We start from the raw sequence: 25716 nt of genomic DNA, 5'->3' as shown, positions 1-25716 counted from the left end.
TTTTCCAAATAAGGTTGCTTCGTCAGTTTTCTTTTTTTTTTTTTTTTTTTTTTTGGTCTAGAGAGGATTATTGCCACAGTATATTTTATTTATTCATTAGATTTTAGCCTTGTAAGTTAAAGTGTTCTAAATGATGATGTTAACAGGTATTTGTCCCTTCACTGTTTTTTTGGGGGTTGTTAAAAGATAGGGAACGAAGAATGCAAAATGGTTTATTGTTCAGACTGTCCGCTCTGGTCCAACCCTGTACTGATAATAGTACCTTTCCAGTATGATATTGCGATGTTTCATACAATACAGTGAACATAACCAACTTGTTATCTTCAATAAAGGATTGCTAAAACAGTGTGATATGCTTTATATTTTCTTGAGAAAAATATAATTTTTTCTTGGTAAGCACAAGTGTTCTATGTAATAAGGTAATCAAATAGGATTTACAAGGTGTCTCTTATTGATGGATTTGTGTTTGTTCTATAGTGAATGTGGCTCTCTGTCACACTAAGCCAGAAGTCTCCAAGTGGGCTTCTCTCTGGGAAACAGAAGAATACAAACAACATTTAAGGTTCCTAGGGCAAATCCATCCCAAGTTCAGTTGGAATGAGTCTTATTCCAGCTAGTGGAGAGCGTGCATTTAAAGTCTAAAAATTCAGATTAAACTTGACTTTGTAGTCAACGCATATCTTGAAATTTCTTAAAGATCTGAGGTTAGACTTGTAAGGTTTTATTTCTGTGCAGTATTTTGTGTAGAAATTTCTCCAACATTAACACTCTGATGTTAAAAATTATACTGGTTTGGGTTTTTCTTAAACTTACTCGTGAAGTTATTTAGCTGAGTGGGAAAGAAGAACAAAATCCTCCATGTTTTTGATACTGTATGGTAATAACCTGTCTGAATAGATAGTGTTGCTGTGGAATTGGTGTATTTGGTGTAATTGGTGTAAACATGTAGATTTTTTAGTCTATAGTAAGTCTGTAAGTTCCTTGAACTTTGTTGTTGGATCTGCTTGTAAAGCATAACCCCTGCACGCTTTCCTCATGAATTGCAATTTTAATGCCGTGTTCCACTGGTAAGAGTTCTTGTACTCTGTAGGCTCCAGTGCTATGAACACTTACATGTGTGGTTTTTTCACATCATGTGGATAGTCTTCCTGAAATAAAAGGTAAATAAAATATTTTTATTGTATAAAATAAAAGAGAAAGATCATAGTTGCACAGCTACAACATGTAAATCAAGACACCTCTTCCCCCTTCTAAATTAGCACTGCTTTCCTTTAAGTTTAATAAAAATACTCTTTAGATTTCAGCAGCCTGGAAAAAAAACTTGCTTTTTGATGGTGTTCTTAGTTTGAGAAGTCTGAGATGTTTGGTAAAAGTTTTTCATGTATTTTACTATATGACAACTCATCAGTTTTAACATTTTTTTTTTAAAGTTACGTTTTCTTAATTATGTTGTCACATGATAACTAATATAAAAATACTTCTGTAGAATGCAGAGTGGGGGGTGTCTCTTCCACCTCAGGTCATTCTGACATGTCAAATTTACCTTGAGTCTTCTCTTCATTTTTGACTTCTGCTGTAGCAAAGTAGTCTGTGTCAGTTCTCAGACCTGCTCTCTGATAATCTTGAGCAAAATAAAGATTTGTTTTAACTGATGGACATTAACATGTTAAATGGAATAGGGAATAAAGAAATGGATGCAAAATAAGGTGGTGTGGTCCTGATCTGCCAAGGTTTGTGGAAGAAGTTAGCTACAGTGAAAGTCTCCTCTTAATAGAATGGATCTTCGGGTGCTTATTTGAGCCTGAATGCAAACTTTTGCAGGACTTGGCCGAAATATCCATACTTTTCATGCCCCTTATGTGAGCTGCTGTTGCTATTTAGGTAAAGGATTAAAAAACAAACCAAAACAACAACAAAAAAAATGAACAAAAAAAGATTTAAGGATTGTCTACTGAAGGCATGTTGCTTTTAGCTCGTTATCCTTTTTTAGCTCTAAAATTAAAAAAAAAAGGAGAGGTAACTCTACTAGTGCAGTTGGGCAACTGCATGGGATGCTTCCAGAATTAAAGGCAAGTTGACAAAACCCCAAGAAAATGGCTGGACTTTTGCAGTATAATCCAGATAAGTATGCAGTTTATGCAGTTGAAACTCCAACCTGGGCTCTCATACATCTTTGTAACCTCTTTCTCTTAGTGTGCTCTTATCTGATCTTGTCCTGCTTGTGTTTCTTTGGACTGTTGCTGTACAGATTTGACTTGGCTATGCTTTGTTTTTATTGTCTTGTGTTCTCACCTGGCTGCTTCTCCACTGATCAAAAGACAAAAAGTAGCATGTGCATTTTACCATGACTGTGCCTCCTTTTTGTGTTGAGCTCCTTGCTTGAGGTCATATCTCATTTCCATCATTCACTTTGTTACATGCTTAATCAGTGCTGATGTGCTTCTCTCTTTTTACATCTGAAAGGTCGTGTTCCCCCAAATACCTTTTTTTTCTTCTTCAGAAACCTTCTTAAAGCTCTCCTTTGCTGGGCTGCCTGGAATTAAAGACTGATTTGGATTACTGAGAGCTTCCTTCTCCATTGAGTACTTCCATATGCAGCTTGACTAGGAATTTACAACAGAAAAAGCTTTGCTGTGCTGTTACTGTGATTAGCAACTGTGAATTAACGTCAACTAATGATTGCATCAGCACCTGCTTCTAAAACTTACCGAAGACTGATAAGGATTCAAGTCATGGGGGTGGGCTTCCATAAGGGAAAAAAAAAAAAAAACCAAACACAGACATACTCCATCCGTTTGGTAAGATTTCTGTGAAAGCAGTTGCCCTTGCTAATAAAGGAAGAAAACCACTATGTAGTAGGAAGATGCATGCTGAAGACTTGTGGCAATGGACTGAGACAGTGTTTTTGGAAATAACTTTTTCGCACATGTTGTGTCAAGTCTGTTTTGGAAGGGACTGTTACTCTCTTTTTCTGCTTTCCCACACTCTCAGAATTTAAGGTGAGTTGTAGGAAATGTGAGGCCATGTTGTAGTAGTGTTTGGTATTGTAAGGACCTTGCCTTTGACCTAAAGAAAGTTGGAAACAGCACAATTCATGAGATCATCCTGGAAGTTCATTTGTTCTGTAAATACAGAAATATTGATTATTCTGGCCTTTTTCAGGTGACTTCTGGATTCTGTAGGGTAGTTATGGGATGTTTTCAAACAAGTATTTTTTTTAGAGAACTTCTATGCAAAGTTGTGTCAGAAAATGACAAAATGGAATTTGTTTTAATCACTTCAAAAGAGGTGCAAAGCTTAAGTGAAAGAAGTTGGACATAAATTCATAGAATGAACATTCTATATCTTGTGATATAAAACACTACTTTTGAGAGTTAGCATCCAGAACTTAGAAAGGGTGCCCAAAAATGTATGGAAATGTTATATTCCTTGCAAGAGTATTAATTTCTCCTTGGAAAATCTGAACTGTCTTTATAAAAATGTGCTAAAAGAGAAGCTGTGGTGAAAATGCACCTCTCTGCACTGACATATTTTAGCTACTTTTTTTGGGGGGGTGAACATGTAGCTTAGTAAATATCCTACATTTAGAAGTTGGTTGGAAACTTTGAAGTTAAATGCATACATGTTAAAGTCTGATTGCATTACTGAGAATATATTTCCCTTTATTTTTGTAAGGAAACTTCTTAACACCATCCCCATCAAATATATTCTGTGAACATTGTTTTTGTTTGGGCAGGTTACTCGCCTGCAGAAAGGTGGATGTGTGCTTAATCTTGGACAAATAATCTGCACTATTTAATTGGTTCTTTTCAGGAGAAACTGGAGAATCCACTCTATTTTTTTTTAATCCTATATCCAGTGGTCATCTTCAGTTGATAAACACATTTAAGTTTAGTGGTGCAACAAGGATTTTGGCCTGGGTATGTAAAGCAGGTGTGTTTTTTCTAGGGTGTTTGAAAATAGTGATGTTTCAATTTTGGGAGCAGAGACTGCATGAAATACTTTTTCCAGCTCTCCTAAATCTGCACTTAACTTGGTAGGATGTAGCTGTAGGAAATACTATGCTGATGCAAACAGTGTGCGAGGTGATTAGAAGTGTGGTGCTTTACAGCAACCTCTCAGTCTGCTTTTAGTCACAGACACCTTTTTTCATTGTACTGGGTGACAAATTTAAAAATGGTGAAATATATTTTGCGTTCATCTCTGCATTCCTACTCATCCTCACCTTAAAAACATTTAGCAAGTTCCATACTGTTGCTTCATAGATTGCAATTATTTTATTTAACTTCCCACTTATTAAAGGGGAGAAAATGCAGAGATCCAAGTGTGTGAGTAACTGAGCAACTATTTTTATATGCAGTTACTGTATTTCAAGTACTGTCTTTGTGAACTGAATGAAAAGAAAACAAAAGTTGTATCTTGTAGATATAACTTCTAATATCATTTTAGTGGCACCTGTGCTTTGAGCTGCATTAAATAAAAGGGTTTGGATTAAATTAAGAAAAAGGAGAAAAAAGGTACAAAATGCATATTGTATTATCACCGACTTAAAGATGTTGTACGCCTGTTTCCTTTCTATTCAGCCTTCAGTACTGAAATATTTGGAAGATCTGTCTGGTTTTGCTTTGAGTAGGCTAGAGTCCCACTGTACTACAGGCTCCTAGGCAGTGTGGCAGAGCTAAAAGCATGAGAACTGCCTAGGAGCCTGTAGTACCAAGTCCTGCACGTGGGGAAACTGAGGCACTGTGAAAGCAGTACAGTTTGTATAATGTGGCGATAGTTGTCATGAAGTGTTAGCCCTGCAGAACAGAGTGTTCCTCACCTCACAGCTCCTTCCTGAAAATCCTTTCATCCTCCCACATAAGGAAGTGCTTAGTGCTCAAAAGACCACAACTTTCTCCTTGGTTACTATTCAGTGAATGTAAATTGTTGTCAGAGATAGGTTCTAGCAAGATAAATGTAGCTTGCAAGGGGGTGTTGTCTCTTAGTAACGCAAAGGGTAGATGTGGTAGTGATGCAGTCCAATGCCATATCTTATTTTTGAGCTTCTGCTTGGCTTCCTGTTGGGCTGTCTAGCTGTGCTGTCTGTATTATGAATTTCCTATTTCAGACATCTTTCAATAACACTAAGTCACACTTCAGCATATAGCCATCAAAACTTCAGCAGCAGCCTTTCAGGGTTTGATACTGTGCTGAACATCCCCAGCTCATACAAGGGTGAAATCAAGGTCTGTGTCTCTCACTGGCAGCAAAGCTTTTAAGGACTAAGCCGGAAAAGAAAATTATTTGAAAGCTGTCATCGTCTAGGACAGAAATGCAATGGACAAATGCTGTAAAGGGAAGAGTGGTAACAGTGTAGATTGAGAAGGGTGCAGTTATGTGAGTGAGCTTCCTCTTGGAGAGGCAACAAACCTGGAGTTTCCTGTAAGTTTTTCTATAGGTGCATGTCAGTATAGTGTTTGACCCTCCACAGGGGAGGAGTCCAGGAGTCAACTCTGTGTGCAGCTATTTTTGCCAGCTATGCTAACAGCAAGAGTTGGAGGATAATTGCTTTCATTTAAAAATAGTGTGAGAGGCCAACCATGCTAGTCGCCCATGGGGGGTGCCTCCTTCCCCCAAAACCTACCCCTGAAACCTCACCTGAGCCAAGCAGCAGCTAATTGTAGCCTTTATAATGCCATTAACCTTTGATCGCACAGTCCATTAGTGGACTAGAAGCATTAAAAAAAAATAACAAACCCCCCACCAAACCATGTCAGGGCATCCCACACAATGACATTTGCCACCCTCCAGGACTTTGGGCTGGTGGCAGGAACCTCATACACGCTTGGGGATCCCCAGGGTAAAGGATCCCGCATCAGAAACTTATTCCTTGAGAGCATCTCTCTCGACAGCTGCCTGCCATGTCAAGGGAGGACTTTCTTAGCGCTGAATGAAATGTAGCTTTACAAGTCAGATTATCCATCAGTCTCGTGGGAGCCCTGAGGAAAAACTGATGACCATAGTGTTTGCCTTTTTACATGGGTGTAAGCTGGCCCTGATTCTGTAAATAATGAGGTTATATTTAGAGGTCAAGTGCATTATGTCAGACCAGTTCTAGTGGTAACAACCCATTTAATGAAAAAGCATTAAGCAAGAGAACTTTTAACAGTAAACATCTTCCTACACTTAGCACATTGGGGTGCTTAATCACCCCTCTGTGTGGTTTTCAAGGTAATATGTATGGTGTTGAGTAACTAGTAAGCTGCTTGGCATTTATTTGTAAAGCATCAAACAGCAGACTACTTAGTCAGCCCATGCATCTAAATAATTATATACAAGAAGTACTTGTGGAAATTAACCCCTCCATCTTATAGAGATAACCATGGCAATCTGCGAGGAGATAGCAGCTATTACTGCCCACATACTGATGGGTTTTGTTTCCCTATCTAACCCTGAGGTAAACAGAATAACTGGCACAGAACGTGAAGTGTTTTCTTCACCATTTAATGCTTTTCAGTGGATTCTGCTAACACAGTTGCATTGGCTAGTTCCTTGTGCTAAACTATAAAATTGCTCAGGAGGGAACTGTTTCAGAATTGCTCAAGAGTGAGCCAGAAGCGTAATGCCTGCATGCATAAAATATATTTTAAAAGGAAAAAGTTAAAGCTCAGTGGGAATTGTTGGTGATCTGCCTCTCTTAAGATGAAGTTACAGTTTCCCTTTATCAAATAATTTTAAGGTGAGCAAATACTCAAGTTGAGGAGAGGAAAAAAAAGTTTGTAATAAAATACCTGTGTGGTTTTATTCTGTCTATGAAGAAAAAACATACAGGAGGAGGTACCGTATTCTTGGGCCTGTTCTCCAGGGTCCGTGGTGGTGGGTGATCGTCCAGACCTATTTTAACCTCCTTGGCTATATTTTCCCTCCAGGTTTTCTAGAAGAATTTTTAGTATTCAAGGTCCAGATATCCAGCCCAAGCGTACCTGTGCTCTGCTGGTACCTGCTGGTGCTGCAGCTCTGCTTACGGAGCAACGAGGAGTTGATCTGAGATACGACTGAAGTCTGCCTTGAAAGCACAGTCACGCTGGCTGTACAAACCCTGTGTTCACCAAGACAGCGACCTGCTTGTTTCCAGGGTGGTTTCTGTTCTGGTTTAACCTTAAAGTAATCAGGCGTGTCCCTGTATCCCTGTGCCCCGTAGCCACCAGAGGAAGGCCGAGGTGGTGCGCATGGGTTCATCTCTTTGTGGCTGTACCCGGCCTTTGGCCCCTGCTCGCTGAGCATGTCTGCACAGCAGCGTAATCCTCCTCTCTTCAGCCGGATGCTTGGCAATTAAGACACCAGCTGTCCTGCTTAAGGTATAAATAAGCCTTTAATGTTACCTAGGGATTACATGGGGACAAGAGGGGTGCTTTTGAAGAGGGGGTTCCCAGGCAGCAGGGCTCCCAGAGCAGGCCTTGGCCGTTGAGCCCCTGCGAGGTGTTTGAGTGAGGGGAGAGCGGCTGTTCCCAACGGCACGTGCGGAGAGCAGGGGCAGCTTCCACCTGCCGAAATATTAAATTGGCCTTTATCCGTTTTTAGAAGCGTGCGTGCGAAGGGTAACCTGCCTATATCTTTAGATCAAGCACAGACATCCGTGCAGGCAGGTATCACCGTGAAGTTTACTGGCTCAAAGAAAAGCAGCGGGGGGAGGCTGGTGCTGTAGTGCTGGAGTGAAGTGTGGCTGGGTCCCTGATCCCCTGCAGTTCTCGTGCATGATGGTGGGTAAGCCATTAACTAAGGTAAACCCTCTTCCTCTTTCTTATTCCAGCAGTGTTTGTAGGTCTGAAACGTAACTGCTTTCTAGTCCCTGACTTTCTCTAAGGGACATACAGGAATGCGCTGAAAGGACTGTTAGATGTCAAGGCTTTGAATTGCCTGAAGAGTTGCTCAGTCGAGTAGTTGTGCTGTGTGTCCTGCCTCTCTCCCTGCCTGTCCTCCTCATCCTCCTCCCTGGGCTGGGCTGGCAGAAGCATTTGTGTGGCCACATGGGGACCAGGTGGATTAGGAATAGAGCTTTCTGAAGAATGATTTTTTTTTTTTCCAGACAAATCTATTTCCCAATCTGGTTTACTGCACAGCTGCCTAAATACTTCACCTGGCACAAAGCAGGGGGCAATGCAAGGCAGGAGAAGCACTCGGGGATAAGAGTTGATTAAATTTGCATTAAATGCTGGTGAATTAGACATGAAATTGCATCTTAAGTCATGGCTATGTAGCAAACCCTATTGAGCCACTATTTGTTACAATAAATTACATGTCTGTGTCCCAGTGATGTGCCAGAGGTGCCTTCCAAGACTTGCAGAAGTGCTGATCTGCATCTGGAGTGTGTAAATGCTTTGACACCTACCTTATCTCCTATGCCCACACTGCATAATGGTAAATGCGAGAATCCTTGAACTTGGGCTGCATTCTTCAAGAGACACTGACTGTGACTTGCGGCAAGTTCTGCATGACACGGTCACAATGTAGTACCAAGCAAACTGACAGTGCAGCTGGCCTTGGCTCTGGGGGCTCACGTGTTGGGCATGATGTTACAGACAGAAACAGAGAGAGGAAGAAGAAGCACTAAAATCTGCTTAGATGTCATTGTTAAAGCTTTGCTGTTTTGCCATACAGTTGTCTTCCTGCAGGAATACATCCTTTTTGTTTTCTACAAATGCAGGGAGGTTGTCCCCATTAGCCTAGTAGGAAAGACTTGCAATGAATGGGGTGGTAACTGCTGCTGTTGGATGCAATGCTACGGCTGGGAATGCATTCTAAAAAATAGCAGACAAAACAATATGGCTACTTGAATAACTAGTGTACGGTCTGCTTGTCAGTGTTACTACTAGCTGACATTTTTCAGTGAATGTCCTTCAGCTTTCTTTTTTTACGTATCTCTCTCTTTCTAAATATTGCAGCAGGAGTCAAGGCTCATCTTACAGGTGTTGGTTTTGCACAGTGTCATGATCTGGGAGACTTGGCTTTGCTCTTGTGGTGAGTGACACAGTTTTTGGAGGGTCATATGCATCGCTGCGGGGTACATGTGCATAGGTACTCTGTGCCTGTTTTTATATCTATTCATATATAGCTTCATATGCTCAACTCTGACTCTGTATTGTGGCAGCCACACAATTTAGAAACATGCTTATGATCTAGAGGGAAGAAAAAGCAAAACAACCAACCAGAAACCTCAATTAAACGAAACTCAACAACCAACAGAGGGTGCTGTGAGTCTGTTCCTGGACTTTCCTGGCCGCGGCACTGAGCCCTCTCTGTCCTCAGCCCTGTGTGCTTGGCTGAGCCACACGTCTGTGGCAGGCGGCTGTGTTTCGTTTGTCCTTTGCTCCTGCCTCTGACTTGCTTTGCTTCCCACTGCACTTGGGTGCTTGAAGGAATTTTTGGGATGCAAGCCACGGGTGTGTTTAAAACTCAGAGTTTGAGTAAAAAGCAAGGCGGGGAGTACTAGGGTCTTGAGGTGTACGTGATGCAATCTAAAAATCTTCTGTCTTTACACGCTTGTTATTTTAATCTGAAATTAAGTCATTGAAATAAAGCGATTTAAGGGGGGGAGGAGGGGGAGTGGCTGGTGTTCTGGAAAAGATCAATGAAGTATACAGCAAACAGACTGACATGCTCAAACCAGGTACTGAGTATAAGCTCATGCCTTGAGTACACTGTGCCTGCCTAGAAACTTTACAACCTCCTGATACCATGATATTAAGACTGCAGAGTCATTAGAAGGGAAACTGTTTCAAATAATTTCCTGGCAATACTGAATTACAGGCACTGAAACTACTGCAGCTATCTCAGATGCTCCAGCACCACCTGACTCTGCCCAGGCTGAGGCTGCTGCCAGGTGCTGCTGTGAGGAGGGCAGGGGGAAAAGGATTAAATCTGTCAAAGAAAAAGGTCTCCTTTTAGCTTAGCTACTGAACAAATAACACATTTTTGGATCATTTGAATATTGCGTGCTGGATTTCTTCCAGTCATTAGTTCCTGAACTTCTTTCATGGTTTGAGGCAAACATAATAAATACTGTTTTGAGGCCAAACCCAGCCTTTTCTCTGCTGAAGTTGCCCATGGGAGTTCCCCTGGGATCCTCACCCTCTGGTTGTGGGTAAGTGTTTGCTTTTACATGTGATAAGGCAGCTCCTGACCAATCATACATTGCTTTGTGTTTGCTTCAGTGTGCCTGGGCAGAGGGCAGGGGCTGGTGGGCCTGTCTTGGGGATGCGGGCTCACTGGCTTCAGGGCAGCTGGGGCTGAGGGCACACAGTTGTGAGCATCTGGGCACGCTTGTGCAGAATGTGGGCAATGCTTTTTCCTGGCTAGAGTAGTAAAAGGCGGGGAAAGAGGGAGAAGGGAAAGGTGGTTTTCCTTTAAACAATCTTAAAAAAAGGCATTTTAATAGTGGGCAGTGGGTTTTTCTCTCTTGGGTCCTGCTTGTGCCTGTGCAGAGCTACCTTGTCCTGACCTGACCTGAGGATGATAGAACTGGGTGTAGCAACCTGTCAGTGCTGTGAATTGCAGGATCGGTATGTGGCTTATCAGGGTTACTGCTTAAGAGTTGTGGGTGGGCTGGGTTGGGTTAATTTGGGAGGTTTTGTTTTTCTAAACTGTGAGAAACACAACACAACTGGCCTTTATCTTTCCTTCTTAGTTTGTATTGTTGTTTTTGGGCCAGAAGATGTCAACAATGCGTTACCAACATCCTTGTTTAAATTTCTCATTAATGCTCATTAAGGCTGCTTCAGGCAGGGGAGGGAGGCCATGACCATCTGGAAAGCTGCATGTTTGCTAAATCTTTTATTCATAAAAAAACCCCAATTTTTTTGCTGCTGTCAAAAGGAAGAGAAAATTGGTGTACTGGAGAGAGCAACAGTAAATGTAACCCTGGAAGCAATAGGCTTGCCTTCCTGGGAGATTCTGCTTTTTTACAGCGTTTTGTTATTTTGCTGAGATGCCCATTATGCAGAAGAGCAGGAGCACATTGCCCTTTTTGTCTCTCTTTGAACTTTGACCAATTGGTCAGGATTGATTATAAACCCAGATGCTAATTACTCTGCTTCTCATTCCACTGAACAAAGGTGTGTTGGCTGGATTCCTTGCTGTGGCCAGAGTCTTCAGGAGAAGACATAAGTAAAATGGTCGAGGAGGAAGCTAAGAGCTTACCTATGGAGCTGACTGAGAAGGGAGGTGTGGAGAATAATGGATTTGTTCAAAATGAGGCTTTTGATGACAAGGAGACCAATACCAGTAGCCAAGAAGAAATGCCAAAAACATGCGCTGTTGATGTGGACCCAACAGCTATGGAGGAGCTGGCACTGAAGCCCTATGCAGGGATGCCGAAGGAAGTCTTGCTGAAGTTCTCCAGTCAAGCCCGGTACAGAGTCACCAGGGAGATTCTCTTCTGGCTCATAATTGCCGCTGCTGTCGTGCTTGTGTGCGCTACAATTGTGATTATTGCTCTCTCTCCAAAGTGCCTTGACTGGTGGCAAGCTAGTCCTATTTATCAGATCTGTCCTCGTTCCTTCAAGGACAGCAACATGGATGGGAATGGGGATCTGAAAGGTGGGTGAGCTTCCATTCTTGGTATGTGCAAGTAGCAGTTGTCTGTGTGTGTATGTATGTGCATATATATATATATTAAAATAAAAAAATCTCCTTACAGTCCAATAGAGAAAGCCACCCTAATGGAGAGGGGAAGAAAAGTTGTCTGACTAATCATTAATGACAACTCAGATTGTCATGAATAAATCTAGGAGTTGCTTGCTCAGGTTGCTAAGTCTAAGGCTGGAGTCAGAATGGATGTTTAGAGGTGCTGAGAGCGAGCAGCAGCGCTGCTGCCATCAGGGTAAAATATCTCCACAAAACTGAGGTCAGGCAGGAGGACGGGTGGTGCTGAGCACTTTGTCATGTTAAGTTGACTACCTTTCCGTAAGGAAAAGTGAGGAAAAATAAAACTGACAAAGAGGAGAGAAAGATTTGTTACTTTTTGTTCATGGTGTAGGTGTTTTGAGCTCTTATGAATGCACTGAGAAGGGGTACCTGATACCAAGAGGCAATGCCCCTTATCAGTAGCTTAGCTGAGGCTACATTTCAGAAAGGGAAGGCTCAACACCATAATGGATGAAAAATTTCTAAATAAGAAGTGCTAGCTATAGTACACTCTACTGGAAAGTGAAGGGAAGAAACTGTTTCTGTAGCTGCATGCCAGTAGTAACATGTCAGGAAGATAGGACAGATTTGGATTTACAAATACTCAGGGAAGTTGGAGTGAGGTGTCCTTACAGCAAACAACACTAAAACCCCATAAGGGACTTTTCCTAAGGCAAGGAAGACCTGGGATCTTTGCATTAAAATTGTGCTTCCCTTTGAGTGGTCTGAGGATTAATTGATGTTTCTTGAAATGGGAAAGTAATGCTGCTGCTATATTTAACAAAAGTATAGGAGCTTGTTTTCGGAAGTGAGTGTTAAATTTATTACATGAAATTGTAAATATTATAATACAGAATAGAAATCTATTTTGATCTGTTTTTTTTTTTTTAAAGTCCTACTTTATCTTCCTTGTAAAAGTGGCTTTGAATGTTTTCTGTTGTGTGATCTCATGCTATCCATGAAGAAGTGTCAAGACTGCCCTGCTAACTGAGATCAGTGAAACAGGGGATGGTTATGTATCAAAGGAACCTGTGTACCAACTTTGACTGGGAGGCCACAGCAAACTTATTTCAACAAAAATATTTTGTCCTTTCTAAACAGATGATGCCTTTGTCTTTTAAATAGGTATCCTAGCAAAACTGGACCATATCACATATTTGAATGTAAAAACCATCTGGATCACCTCTTTCTATAAGTCTCCCTTAAAAGACCTTGGATATGGAGCTGAAGACTTCTATGAGATTGATTCCATGTTTGGATCAATGAGTGATTTTGAGAATCTGCTTGCAGCCATACATGACAGAGGTAAGTTGCGACTCTAAGCAAAATAACTCTATTAAAAAGACATCCACTCGTTATACAGGTGTGCCTTGAAGTGCTAGGTTATGATTTGAGATTTTAGTTTGTGCATCTGGCAATTCTCCCATGGAGGCATTGAGAAGCAGCAGATGGAGGTGCTACTGAAGGGCAGGCATTAGCTCCGCAGCAACACAAGCGCTGTGATTGCCGTTCCCTGCCCTGGCACGCTGGGGTAGTGCTGGGAGCAGGACCGAAGGCATGGGCAGCTGCAACAGCAGTGTCAGGCTGCTGTGTGTCCTCTGCAGGGCACAGTCCCCTCCAAAGATGTTCGTGGGGGGCAGGCTGACGTACTGTCTGTGCTCCCTGGTGCATATGGTATGGTCATCGATAATCTAGGTGATCAAGGATGAGATGTGGTTGTCTGAGTGAATTTTGTGACTGATGGCTGCTTTCAGAGGAGAGCAGGAAAACAATTACAGGGTTGGGAGGGAACATACACTTCCTTCCTATATTTGCATCCTTGGTTCGTGCGTTTATGTCTTAGACCAAATGTTTGCTCAGGTATTTCCCTTTACAGCTGTTGGGCTGATGGAAAATTGTTTGCCAGTCCCAAAATTATTTGGGATTTTTTTAAAAAGTCTCATCTTTAGGAAAGGTGAGAAAAAATGTGTGTTCACTGACGCTAGACTGGTGAAGTGCCTTTCCCACCTGGGAGGTGGGAGGCAGATGTTGAAGTCAGAGTTAGTGGAAGTGGTTCATAACAACAGAAATCTGTTCTGAGTTTTTCTTACCCCTTCTTTCCCTCATCAGCAATGGGCTGGGAGGAACAGTACCAGCAGGATGTGTTGCAGCTACTTGCAGACTCTAGTTAGTCTAACCGTGTGGGTAGTCTGGGGCTTTTTGTGGGGTTTTTTTGCCTCTCTTTTGCCAAACCTCTCAGAAGAAGCCCAAACACTTCTGATACTGCATTAAGAAAAAATGTGAACTTTGTCTTAAAAGGCTAAATTTAATGGGGCTTTCTATGGTTTGATTTTTAAGGGCTAAAGGTGATAATGGATTTAATACCAAACCACACAAGTGACAAACACCGATGGTTTCAGCTGAGTCGCAATCGGACTGGGAAGTACACGGACTACTACATCTGGCAGGACTGTGTGCAGGCTGATGGTTCAGTCACTCCTCCAAACAACTGGGTAAACACGAGAAGGGACACCTGCAAATCCCAAGATGGATGCAGGCTGCCTCATAGCAAAAGCAGGTGTAACGCAACTGTCCCAATGTACACTGGGTTATAAATGACTGTTGACAGGTACAAACTGATGTTACTAAATGAGCTAGTGCAGACTGAGATTTAAACCAGCTCAGGGTGGAGGAGCTCCTACTTCAAAGAGAATTTTAAAAATTACTTTTGTTTCTTCACCTCACTGTTAAATCTTCACTTATTGAACAAACAAAAAAAGAGATAGTTGTGAAGAAGTTGTTCACATGTGCCCCCTTCTGTGTCTGGGTACTCTGCGCTAGAAGCTTCATCTCGGCTCCTCTGAAATCATGGTTGGTGGGCAGGGAAATGACAGTGTGTTCTTGGCTTTTTTCCTTTTTCTGGAAGGTGGTGAGGCCAGAAAGTGGCTCACCTATTTCAAATATATTTATTTGAAATTTGAACTGCTGGGTGCATGATTAGGAACTTGTATATTCTAAAAACCTCAAGGTGGAGTCAATATTTTGTACCAGCTAATGTCATTTCTCTTTAAACTTAGAGTCTTAAGAGCTATCTTAGCTTTTGGAGTCTTTTATTATAGAAATTATAAAGTTAATGTTTTAACATGCTGACTGTTGTTGGTGCTTCAAAGGGATAATACCAGATTGCAGAAAGCTCTAAGTTCATAAAGCTTATTACAAATAGTTTTAATGAAAAAGAATTCTAAAAGAAATGTCCCCACCTGTGTTTTCCCCTCTATTCAGAATAATTCCCAGTGAAAGTCTACTTAAAAAAAAACCCCAAGGAAATAGAGCATTGAACAAGAAATACACATGATGAAGCATGACTAAAGGGAGAGCAACTAGCAGGAGAAGGAAATATGAAACATGAGTACCAAAATCTACCCAAAATTTAATCAATTGATTAGGCTTTTTGTGCTTTATTATATGCTTGTAATGCATCACTTCTTAAAGTATGCACAGGAGAAAATGTTTGTTAAATTAAGAGTTCTGATTAATTCCCCCTTAAATGAGCAGGTGAGTGTCTTTGGGCACTCCAGCTGGCAGTTCGACAGTGTGAGAAGACAATGTTATTTACATCAGTTTGGGAAGGAACAGCCAGACTTAAATTTTCGCAACCTTCATGTCCAGCAAGAAATGCATGTAAGTATGTGACCCACTGCTGCTGCGCCAACAGCAAAGCAACTATTTCTATACTTTATTTCTCTGATTATTTGTGCTACACAATTTACAATCTAGTTCAGAGTAATTCAAGGATTGCAGCTTATGTAAACTATTGAAACAAAAAAGTGTCTAGACAAACATTAAGTGTATAAGCAAAATTCAAGCTTTATCTTCTAATGCTTCCAGTTTCAGAGCTACTTTATTCATACTTTTCCAGACTTCCCTGAAGTGAGAGACTCTCCATTTCTTTGTTTAGCTGCCACTTACTCCTCGCAGCGCTTCCAGCCTGAGGTTTTTCGCAAATGCAAATGGCCAAAACAACTATATCAGAAAATATGTCTGGGCAGAATCTGATACAGTGGCTTAGGTACTTCTCCCTCTGTGTCCCAAGACTGCTGTTACTTGTTTGAAGTTGGTGCTAGGAGTCAAATAATCCAACACGACTGCTGTCTGGAAGCAGTTAACTGCCATAAACTCTAGTCTCCATCAAGAGCCAAGGATGAAGGCACTTGGTGGGTTTGGATGTTGTATCGAGGACAACAATTAATGGAAGGATTGATGTGGAAGGTAAAGCAGCTCTTGCACTGAAGCCTGCACTGAAACAGAGTGGAATCACCCAAGGGAGAGAAGTTTTTATCTCTGTCACAAGGAGGTGTTAATTAGCCAGTCAAATGTGGGGAGGGCACCTTGTTTCAGCCAAGAGGTGTTTGCATTTTCAAGAAAGCGAGGCAATGCTGATTTGAATTACAAGGGCTGCCTGGGCTTGTGGATAAGGGGGAGATAGTGAGTTTCGATCTGTCTATGTCTTTGATGACTTTACAGGGGAGCAAGTCAGATGGACAGCCATCACAAGAGTGCTTCACCAAGCTAGGTGGTGCTCTGATGAAACCTCATGCCTGTGTCACACCTCCCTGCAGACAATGTAGAAATCATTAAAATATGGGGAAGTGGGCCTGAGCAGGGAGAGTCTGATAACTGCTGCTTTTTTTTTTTTTTTTTTTTTCTTGAAGTTATACTCCATCAGGTAGTACAGCTAGCTCTAGTGTTCTGATTTAGTGCTTAAGTGTTTGCTACTTTGTACCATTGAACTTTGGTGCATTTCTGTGGCGGTAGTCTTCACAGCTGCCCGGTTCTATGGTGATGGCAACACTGTCTCTCTGGGGCCTCTCCCCCCACTGTGGGCACTGCATGTGCATGAAGAAACAAATAACTTTTGGTCATACTTGTTAACTAAAGCATGAAATGATCCTTGAGCTCCACTAGTAACCTCTCTGCACCTTGGTACTTCCCTTAACACCACGTCTTTCCACTCACAACTTTTTTTCCTTGCACTGCACATACTTTTCAATGGTCCTGGCTACTTATTTTTGAACAGTACTTGATACATTACTGAAGCTCCAGTAGCAAATAGATACTGTATTTCTTATGCAAAGAAATGAATCGAAAAATGCTAAGTTTGGCCTGATAACACCAACTTTTGGTAAATGCTTATGAACATCATTAATTGCTTCAGCATGTTAAAGAATAATCCTTGTCTAGTATTTTAATTTGAAACCCTGTTTCAGAAGGTTAGGAGGACTGAACAGGAAGCAAACAGACTCTTCCAGACAAGCTCAGGTTTTCATTTTAGCCACAGGGTGTGGAAGAGCAATGAAACTTAGGAGCCAGCACGTTGTAGCTTTCTTGCATAAGCAAAAGTAGATCGGTCTCAGTGAATACCACGTCAGCGCTTAATATTTGCACCACTGATATCTGGTGTTGCTTTTGTGATGAGCACATGCATAAGCATGAATTAATTTTTGGTGGATTCAGTATTGGACAGACATCACATCGAGAGCTACTGCTCTCAGAATGGCTCTGTGAGAAGGCACAACTCAGTAAGGCAGAGTCTTTATCTGTCAAACAAAAATCTGCAAAGCTTGAGTGTGGATTAGTTCTACTCCAGCCTATTCAGGCAAGTGTACTTCATACATTTTTAAAAAAGGCAATTCAATAACTGTCTTATAAAAAAATTAAATTCTGTTGTCCTCCCATAAAGAAAAGTATCTGGTCTAAAAGAACATTTTCAGAAATTACACAAGAGGGAATGAACTTTAGAGTTGTTTGTTAAAACTAGAGCAATTAAAACTGTAGTAATGTAATAGCTACTGAAGTAGGATATAATTTTACTAATAGTGACTAACCTCTGAATTTGATAGTGAAATTACAAATCGATAGCAGTTAACTTGGATAATAATTTTCCATGTTCCTGCAAATCAACAAATAAGCCTGAAAACAAAATAAAAAAAAATTCACATCAGTCAAACGAGAGAACAAATATTTTAAGAGCTCTATTGTATAAAAAGAAAATTGGTGGCACAAGGTCTGTGCTGAACAACATTTTCTTGCATATTTGAATCAATGTGTTCTAATTGTGTGCAGCCATCATGGGTGTTCACCAACAACAGCACTTAGCACGAGTCCAATTGTTTTGATGGATGAGATTAGAAACAGCTTTTAGTGAGGCATGCCCTGGCTTTGGTCTTGTGAATTATGGCAGAAGTTACAGACCGGTCTTTTTCTTTTCTCTACTAGATGAAATAATAGGTCATGCTCTATTTAGATCTAAGTTTGACCTGAGATTGACGTGATTCACTTTAACTACTAGTAAACTTTGAAGTACACATAAAAAAATAAATTGTTACACATTAATACCTACTGATAGCTTTTGTTTTCTTTTTAAGTGTGTACTGTTTTGAACAGGATGGGCTGACTTGGAATTCTCGACTTTTACCTTTGTCTAGGATATTATCAGATTTTGGCTTGGCAAAGGAATTGATGGATTTAGTTTCAGCGCTGTTAAATTTCTTTTAGAAGCAACACATCTCCGTGATGAGCCTCAAGTGAACAAGTCACATAATCCAGTAACGTATATGTTCTGTCTCTTTTTTCCCCCTTTATTCCCGCTGCGTCAAGAAGAGTGTATGTTTTTACTCTTTTCGGTCTTAATTATGGCTTTAGGAACACTGAGTCAGTTGTGTCCCTCAGAAGGCAGATGGCTCCTGGGTGCTGTGCAGAGGGAGCACATACAAGAAGCCCCTCCTGGCCTGAGGGTGCAGCTCAGTGAGATAGCTGCAAGCAGGGGCACTGTGGGTGGGAAGAGAATTGTCCATATACACTTCATAGTTCCATTCTGATGCTGTTGCTTTGATATTTCTGTTTAAAATAATTTGCTTTTCAATTTATAGCCTAAAAAGACCAGTCTCGTGATGTTAGTAGTTGATTGCTTGTCTTTAGGGAGCCCACTACAGGAGGTAAGCTCAGACTTCCTGCCCGCTTGGGATCCTGTAGCGGTCACTAGCACGTATTTAGTCTCCATTGCTAGTAGAAATCAGCGTAAAACAAAAAAACCCCTCATATTGGTATTATGTCACAGTGAGGGGTGGCCGGACACGTTCAGAAGCATGCACCCTGTTATTTATGCTATTTGCTTTTGCTGAGGTAGTGAACTTCGTGACATTCCCAAATAGTGCCAGCACTAAGACACTGCTCCCTTGAGTGGGAGTTGGGGATCGCATAAAACTGGCCATCTCCACAAGTTACGTTGCCTTTATGACAACAGTGTTGTCCATCTTTCCAGCCTGGTGTGTGGTTGCTGCAGATGGGCTTGGTTGGTTAGTGATGTGGGTGGACTCTCCCTCTTGAAAGATGGGATCCAAAATAATCAGCCCTCTGCTATCACATCTTTAGAGTTCCCCAAGAGCAGTTCAGCCCTGCACTGTTTGTGTTAGTATGCGAAACTCATTTCAGTTAAAATTTATCTGGACTGGTGCATTGTCTCAGGAAAGGATGGGAAGAATTTGGACAGTTCTGAAATGGAAAATATTGGTGAACTAGTGGGAAATATTGCATTCTTCTTTAAGGAGAGTATCAGAGCCTATTCCCAGCTCTACCATGACTACACGACCACGCAAGTTGGTATGCATGATATCATCCGTAGCTTCCGTCAAACCATGAATCAGTTCAGCAGTGAACCTGGCCGATACAGGTAATCATTATTATAGCTAGTGCATTTTTCTCTAGTATTTGTCACCTTCTTGCTAGCAATAAAATGTTTTTTTTGTTTTTTTGTTTTTTTTAATAACATAATATGCCATTAAAGGTTTTCTTCTTCAAATGCAAATAGTGGTGCATAGGCTATATTACCTCTTCCCCAATGTGCAAGGGAAAGGATTTAAATTGCCCCTGGTAGTTCTGCTGTATCTATGGACTCTGCAAAAGTAAGCAGAATGGGTGACCATTTGGACCACAGAGACATGGTAATTAATCAGCCCTGCTGCTGAAGTACTGTATAGTATTAATAGTACAGTTCACGTCAGATGCATAGTAAGAGATTGTTAAAATTACAGAATGGTGGAGTTTGGAAGGGACCTCTGGAGGTCATCTGGTCTGAGCCCCCTGGTCATCAGGGCCACCTAGAGCCAGTTGCTCAGGAGTGTGTCCCAGATGACTTTTGAACATCTCCAAGGATCCAGACTCTACAACCTCCCTGGGCAACCTGTTCCAGTGCCCAGTCACCCTTGCAGTGAAAAAGTGCTTCCTGATGTTCAGAGGGAATCTCCTGTGTTCCCATTTGTGCACATTGCCTCTGGTCCTGACACTAGGCACCACTGAAAAGAACCTGGCTCAGTCGTCTTTGCACCCTCCCTTCGAATTTTTATATATGTTGATGAGATTCCCTCCCTGAGACTTCTCCACTGCCAGCTCTCTCAGCCTCTTCTCATAGGGGATGCTCCAGTCCTTAATGGTCTTAGTGGCCTTTTGCTGGACTCTCTCCAGTGTGTCCATGTCTCTCGTGTACCGGTGAGCTCAGAACTGGATACCACACCCCAGGTGTGGCCTCACGAGTGCTGAGTAGAGGAGAAGGATCACCTCCCTTGACCTGCTGACAACACTCCTAATGCAGCCCAGGATACTGTTAGCCTTTTTTGCTGCAAGGGCACATCGCTGGCTCATGTTCAACTTGGGGGACCCCCAGGTCCTTTTCTGTAAAGGAAAGCATTGGAAATTCCTGGAATGAAGTTGTGTGGATGTAGATTCAGAAAGGTGAGAGTTCAGTCAGGTACTTAAAACCATTTGTTGACTCTTGTAGATTTCTTTCCAGAAATTTCCAAGAAATATTTCTCTTTGTCTCTTTGTCTGCTTTACAAAATTTTGTTTCTCTGTATTAATCTTTTTTGATGGGGAGGAGGGAAGCGAACATAATTCTTAATGCTGTGTTATTTTCTAAGTATGTCTGACACCATTGCTAGTGTCCTTCCGCTCTGTGCAAACCAAGAATGAGCCAGAAAGGGTTCTTCTGTACTTCTTCGTAGGTTTATGGGTTCTGATGGTGAAGATGACATTGAAGCAACAATGATGTATTACGGAACAACTTTTATCCAAGAAGCAGATTTTCCCTTCAATTTCAACCTAATTAACATGATAAATCTATCAGGCAACAGTATTTTTGAAGCTGTCAACTTGTGGATGAAAAACATGCCTGCAGGGAAATGGCCAAACTGGGCGGTAAGAGATCTAGACCAGCTCTTGTAGAAGGTGCTTGTTCCTATACGTGATAGAAACCTGCAGGTGATAGACTGTTATGGTGACAGACACCCCCATTACACACACATTGATTTCCGTGGAATCATCAGCAGCAGCTGGAGCCTATGGCTGGGCTACAGCAGATCTCCACGTGAAACTCTCAGCTGCCGTAATCAGTTGTTGGCATTGGCCTGTCCTGTCCTTCGATAACTGTTACACTCCCCGTGCAAGGGTAAGGACAAAAGGGAATTTATGATCATGCCTCTCCCTCAGTGTCTCTATTGCAGTATGCGGCATTGGCTTAAACCGCTGGTGAGGATGGGATTGGTACAATTATCAATGGCTGTAAACTGACTCAGTGCATGGATTCTGGGAACCTCCCAAGGCCAGGGAAGAACCAAGCAGGCAGCTGAGGGCAGTTAGCAAAGACCAGCAAGGTTTTAAGTTAGGAAGTATGTTTGGGGTATGCAAGAAATCTTTCCAAAACAAGCACCACCTTCATACAGCAGAGAAAATGGCAGAAATCTGAGGCAACTGTAACAGTGGGGAGTTATTTGCCATCTCTCCTCACTTCTGTCTCACGTGCTGCTGGCGAGGCTTCTGTGTTCTAAATTACTTGGGTCAGAAGTTTGTACTGGCACCAAGATAGGAGATAATTGCCCTCACAGGCCTGGGGGGAAAATTGGTAAAGAATAAAAAACCTACTACCTTGTTAAATTACTTAACCAGTTTCACATATCCAATGGAATTTTATGTGTGTTCATAACAGAATTATGTTTTCTTCAGGTTGGAAGCCCTCGTGCTGCTCGAATTTCATCTCGGATTGGGAAAAAGTATGTCAATGTTATAAACATGCTGCTTTTAACCCTCCCTGGTACTCCTGTAACTTACTATGGTGAAGAAATAGGCATGCAGAACATCGTATCAGAACATGTGAGTGAAGAGCGTATAAACTCTGATCCTGCTTAGTTCTGGGTAACTTTCAAAAATATGAGAACTTTTGTGTAGCTAACCAAACCCAGTCTTTCTCACTGTTTAGATGTTTTTCAGTGTTCTCCATGGCAAAACCACTGGACAGTGTGTGGAAATGGCCAGGCCAGAGACCAGAACCATGGCCTTGATGCACATCTGAACTGCTAGACTGCAATCATGGTCCCTGATTTCTGTCCTCTGCCAGATCAGTCTTGCATGCTTTGCAGTGGTGGTGCTTTGCTTCTCTTCAGCAGAAAGGGTGGCAAGTGCCAGTGCCAGGCCCAGGCTGGTGGTTAGGCGAGGTGTGTTGCAGCCACTTGAGGCAAGAGGAACCGTGTCGCTATCTCCTTCCTCCCACAGCAGTACCCTAATCGCTGTGTCAAAGTCCATTATTTCCTGGCTGCTATTTAAAGGAAATCAGAGTTCGTGAGAGACCACAGCTACGGTCACCATCTCCTGCAGGCTGCTTTGCTCTAGGCACAGGCACCTCTCTGAGCCACAGCCCTCAACAGTGGGCCCAAGCTCTGAGCAAGGGGCCTCCTGAAAGGGGTGGGTGTACAGACCAGCCCTGCTTAGCATTGCATGATGGCAGGCACAAGTGGCTTTCGCTTGTCATGCAGAGTTTTTTAATTTGTCTTTTAGACCCCTTTCTGTAAAGAATTCAGGTACTTGAGCCTGGGAACCAGGTGCCCAGCTCACTCGATCATAGCTACAAGTAACACATGATAGGATGCTTGTGTGTGTTAGATTACAGACGTTTTCAGAAGTAAGTTTATTTAAGGTCAGGGGATTAAAACAAGTGTCAGTGCCTTTCACACTGTGCTGACCTGCCTAACTTCAGTGTTCACATTCAGCCCCTGTTATTTCTTGTCTCTTCTATGATCATATCTGACTTCTATTGTGTCTTGTTGCCCAAGATGTATGGGCATGACTGGAAAAGGTCATGCCCAAAAGGGAACAGCTCAGCTCTGCCTCTTATGACCATTTTTCAGTATCATGAGAACATGGTCCTACAACAGATGCTGTTTTCACTGTGGAAAACTTCTGTTAGGGAACGAGACAGCCTCTAATGATATTACCAATTGTGTTGGCTATCTTGCACCAAAGGGAAGGAGGTACTTGAAGAAGCACAGGATCATCGCCAGGTTTGTCTGATTCAGATGTGAGGAAATTATTCTCTGATTAAAAGGAAATCTCATTTCCTCTGAGAAACACCGAGGTCAAAATACGTCCTGCATTTTCCTCCTGCTGCTGATTACTGCTGACAGAATGATGCTCTTCAGAAAAGTGGCTTGCCCTTGGCTCCTCAGGGTTTACTCTCTTTTAGTAGCGACCCTGTGGCTCATGGCTTTGTAACTACATAAAACCACTCTTCATTCAGCCTGGAGAAGAAGAATCCCTGATTAATGAAAGATGGAGAGTATTTGCTCAGGGTATAGTTTTTAGCTCCAGCATCTGAAACACTTCAGAAGCTGAAAGAAGTAAAGATGAAAGGGAGTGTTACCACTGTTGAAAACTTGGGATTTTTTTTCCCCTGCTTTTCAGAACATGCTAAAATGAGAAACCCATTATTTATAATGTCACGAAGCAAAGTGACAATTTCTATTGTTAAGCTGCTGTTCTGACAAATTGTATTGAAAAGTGCCCTTTATATGAAAAACAGTTTTCATGGAAAACAAACACTGAAAGTATGTGCAAAATATTTTATGCCCTCTTATATAATTAAATTTAAGTGTCAGATCTTTTGGCAAGCTCTTCAGTAACAATGAGGAAGCATTTTCAGAATTTTTCTGAATTCTTCAAAATGAGAACTTCAGACTTTTTACACTGACACTTTTTAATCGGCTAAAAGCTGGTTTTCAATCAAGCTTTTGCACTTGGAAATAATTTTATCTTTCTAACACAAACAATCCTGTCCAAATTGCCACCCTTGCAAACGTGAGCTCGAAGAGTTCTAAGGTGAAAAGTGTGATGGTTACAAAAGGACAGACACTGAATAACATTTACTAGTTGTTTACTGTTATTTTAACAGCATCTCTTCTTGGGACTCTACCTCATATGTTCACTCACTGCATGTCTAAGTATTTGTCTGACAATTCCACATTTTACCCAGTGATGCTGTATCTATGAGCCCATCCATTCTCCATTTCAGGAACTGTCTTGATTCTTATTTTTTCTTTAGATTTGGAGCAGGATTAGATCCTCCTTATTAAATTTTAACTTCAACCACAGAAAGCAATACTGAAATGGTGACCGTTTGGAAGATGTCAGAACATGCTATTCAAGGGATAACTTTTGAATATACTAATCAAAACAAGTGACTTCTTGGTAATGGCTTTGACACCACTTTGTTTTCTAGGTGACCTTTCCACAGAAATCCCCCATGCAATGGGATGGCAAAGTTAATGCTGGTTTTACTGAAGCCAACTGCAGCTGGTTACCTGTTAACTCTGACTACCAAACTGTAAATGTTGAAGTAGGTATCTATACATCTGACAAACTCAAATGGTTTAAAAATGTTTCAATGTCTCTATTTTGCTCTGACTTGTTTTGTAAGTGGGGATTGGTAGTGTAGCTAGTAAGAACAAACTCAAGGGAGGAAAATAAAAAGACATTGAATCCTAACCAATTTTATCAGAAAAGAAAGTCCTTGCATGAAGCAAGGAGTCATTCATATAAGCAGGGCAACTGCAATTGTAGTATCTATATTATAATTGTGGTAATTTGGCTCTTTAAAATTATTAAGGAAAAATAAATAGTGCTGGGGAAATTCTGTTCTTCCCGATAACCTCTGTGTCTGCCACTACACAAATGCCAAGAAAGTGCATGACAAAAAGCAGTTTTTCAGTGGAATTTGCAGACAAATTTGGAGAGAGAAAATTGTCAAAACAGAATTCTAGTAGGTGTGTTCTCAGCAGACTGTGTTGGGTGTGAGAGGTAAGTGGTATTTTCTACATTCAGTGCAGAGAGATGACCCTGTTCATGTTGACTGTTGCAGATCCAGATGACCCAGTCCAACTCAACCCTGAATTTGTACAGAGAGCTGACTTTACTTCGCAACGAGCTACCCATTCATCGGGGGTGGATGTGCTACATCTGGAATGACAGTAATGTTTTTGTCTATGTGAGGGAACTGGATGGGTTAGACAGAGTCTTTATGATGGTTCTCAATTTTGGGCAGGAATTGACAATAGACCTGAAAGCTATAGTTCCTAGCCTTCCATCTGAAGCTGTTATAAGACTAAGTACTAATTTTAGCAATGCTGGTAAAACTGTGAATACCAAACTAATTAAAACTGAAATGGGAGAAGGTCTGGTCCTCGAATATAAAACAGCAAAGCCTGTTCATACTATGGAAGCTTTTCAAGGAAATTGTTTTGTGGCAGAAAAAGCTTGTTATTCCAGTGCCTTCAATTTGCTCTATGTGGGCTGTTAAGTGCAGGAGTAGAAAAACCAGGCTTTCATGTTGACTTCGAAAATGGTGGTTTCAGGGAAATACTAAAAAAATTCAGTTCTCTTTGGCTTTTAAAACTTCATTTGTGCGTAAAATAAATGTCCTGAACAATAAAACAGATATCTAATTGTCTCTCATCTGTACTGGTGATGAGAAAGTATGGTATCATCTCTCCCTTAGGGTCTGTGATGAAGAAAAGTAAACCTGTCCTAAAAAACTGTCCTGTTTAAGTGTGTGCGTTTTGGTGAGGAAAGAGAACAGTTGCTTTCTGGGTGCTGCCCCTTATAGTTGCTGGTCATTAAGAGCTCCTGTGGAATCCAAAGCATGTGGCAGTTAATTGTAACTTTTTTTTAAAACTCCGTCGATTTGCAAAACTTATT

The 25716-nt window shown here is 41.5% G+C and overlaps 2 protein-coding genes across 2 annotated transcripts in view; both read left to right on the top strand.

Annotated features, from left to right (window-relative positions):
• PPM1B (protein phosphatase, Mg2+/Mn2+ dependent, 1B) overlaps positions 1-374 on the top strand; it is a 35138-nt gene extending 34764 nt beyond the window's left edge. Inside the window, exon 6 of the mRNA XM_010076113.1 lies at positions 1-374. This exon is cut by the window's left edge and continues 1476 nt beyond it. The gene's annotated coding sequence lies outside the window, so the exon portion shown is untranslated.
• A 10776-nt stretch (positions 375-11150) lies between these two features.
• Positions 11151-25384, top strand: SLC3A1 (solute carrier family 3 (amino acid transporter heavy chain), member 1). Its single transcript, XM_010076111.1, has 10 exons — positions 11151-11577; positions 12790-12969; positions 14002-14156; positions 15199-15324; positions 18129-18248; positions 19248-19372; positions 20700-20892; positions 21697-21843; positions 24242-24358; positions 24881-25384. Exons 1-10 carry the CDS (start codon positions 11151-11153, stop codon positions 25316-25318), a joined length of 2028 nt encoding a protein of 675 aa, XP_010074413.1. The 3' UTR covers positions 25319-25384.
• Positions 25385-25716: the final 332 nt, after the last annotated feature.

Source organism: Pterocles gutturalis, unplaced genomic scaffold, assembly GCF_000699245.1.
Source record: "Pterocles gutturalis isolate BGI_N339 unplaced genomic scaffold, ASM69924v1 scaffold12868, whole genome shotgun sequence".
NCBI classification, from domain to species: Eukaryota; Metazoa; Chordata; class Aves; order Pterocliformes; family Pteroclidae; genus Pterocles; species Pterocles gutturalis.
This window is presented reverse-complemented; position numbering and strand designations above follow the sequence as displayed.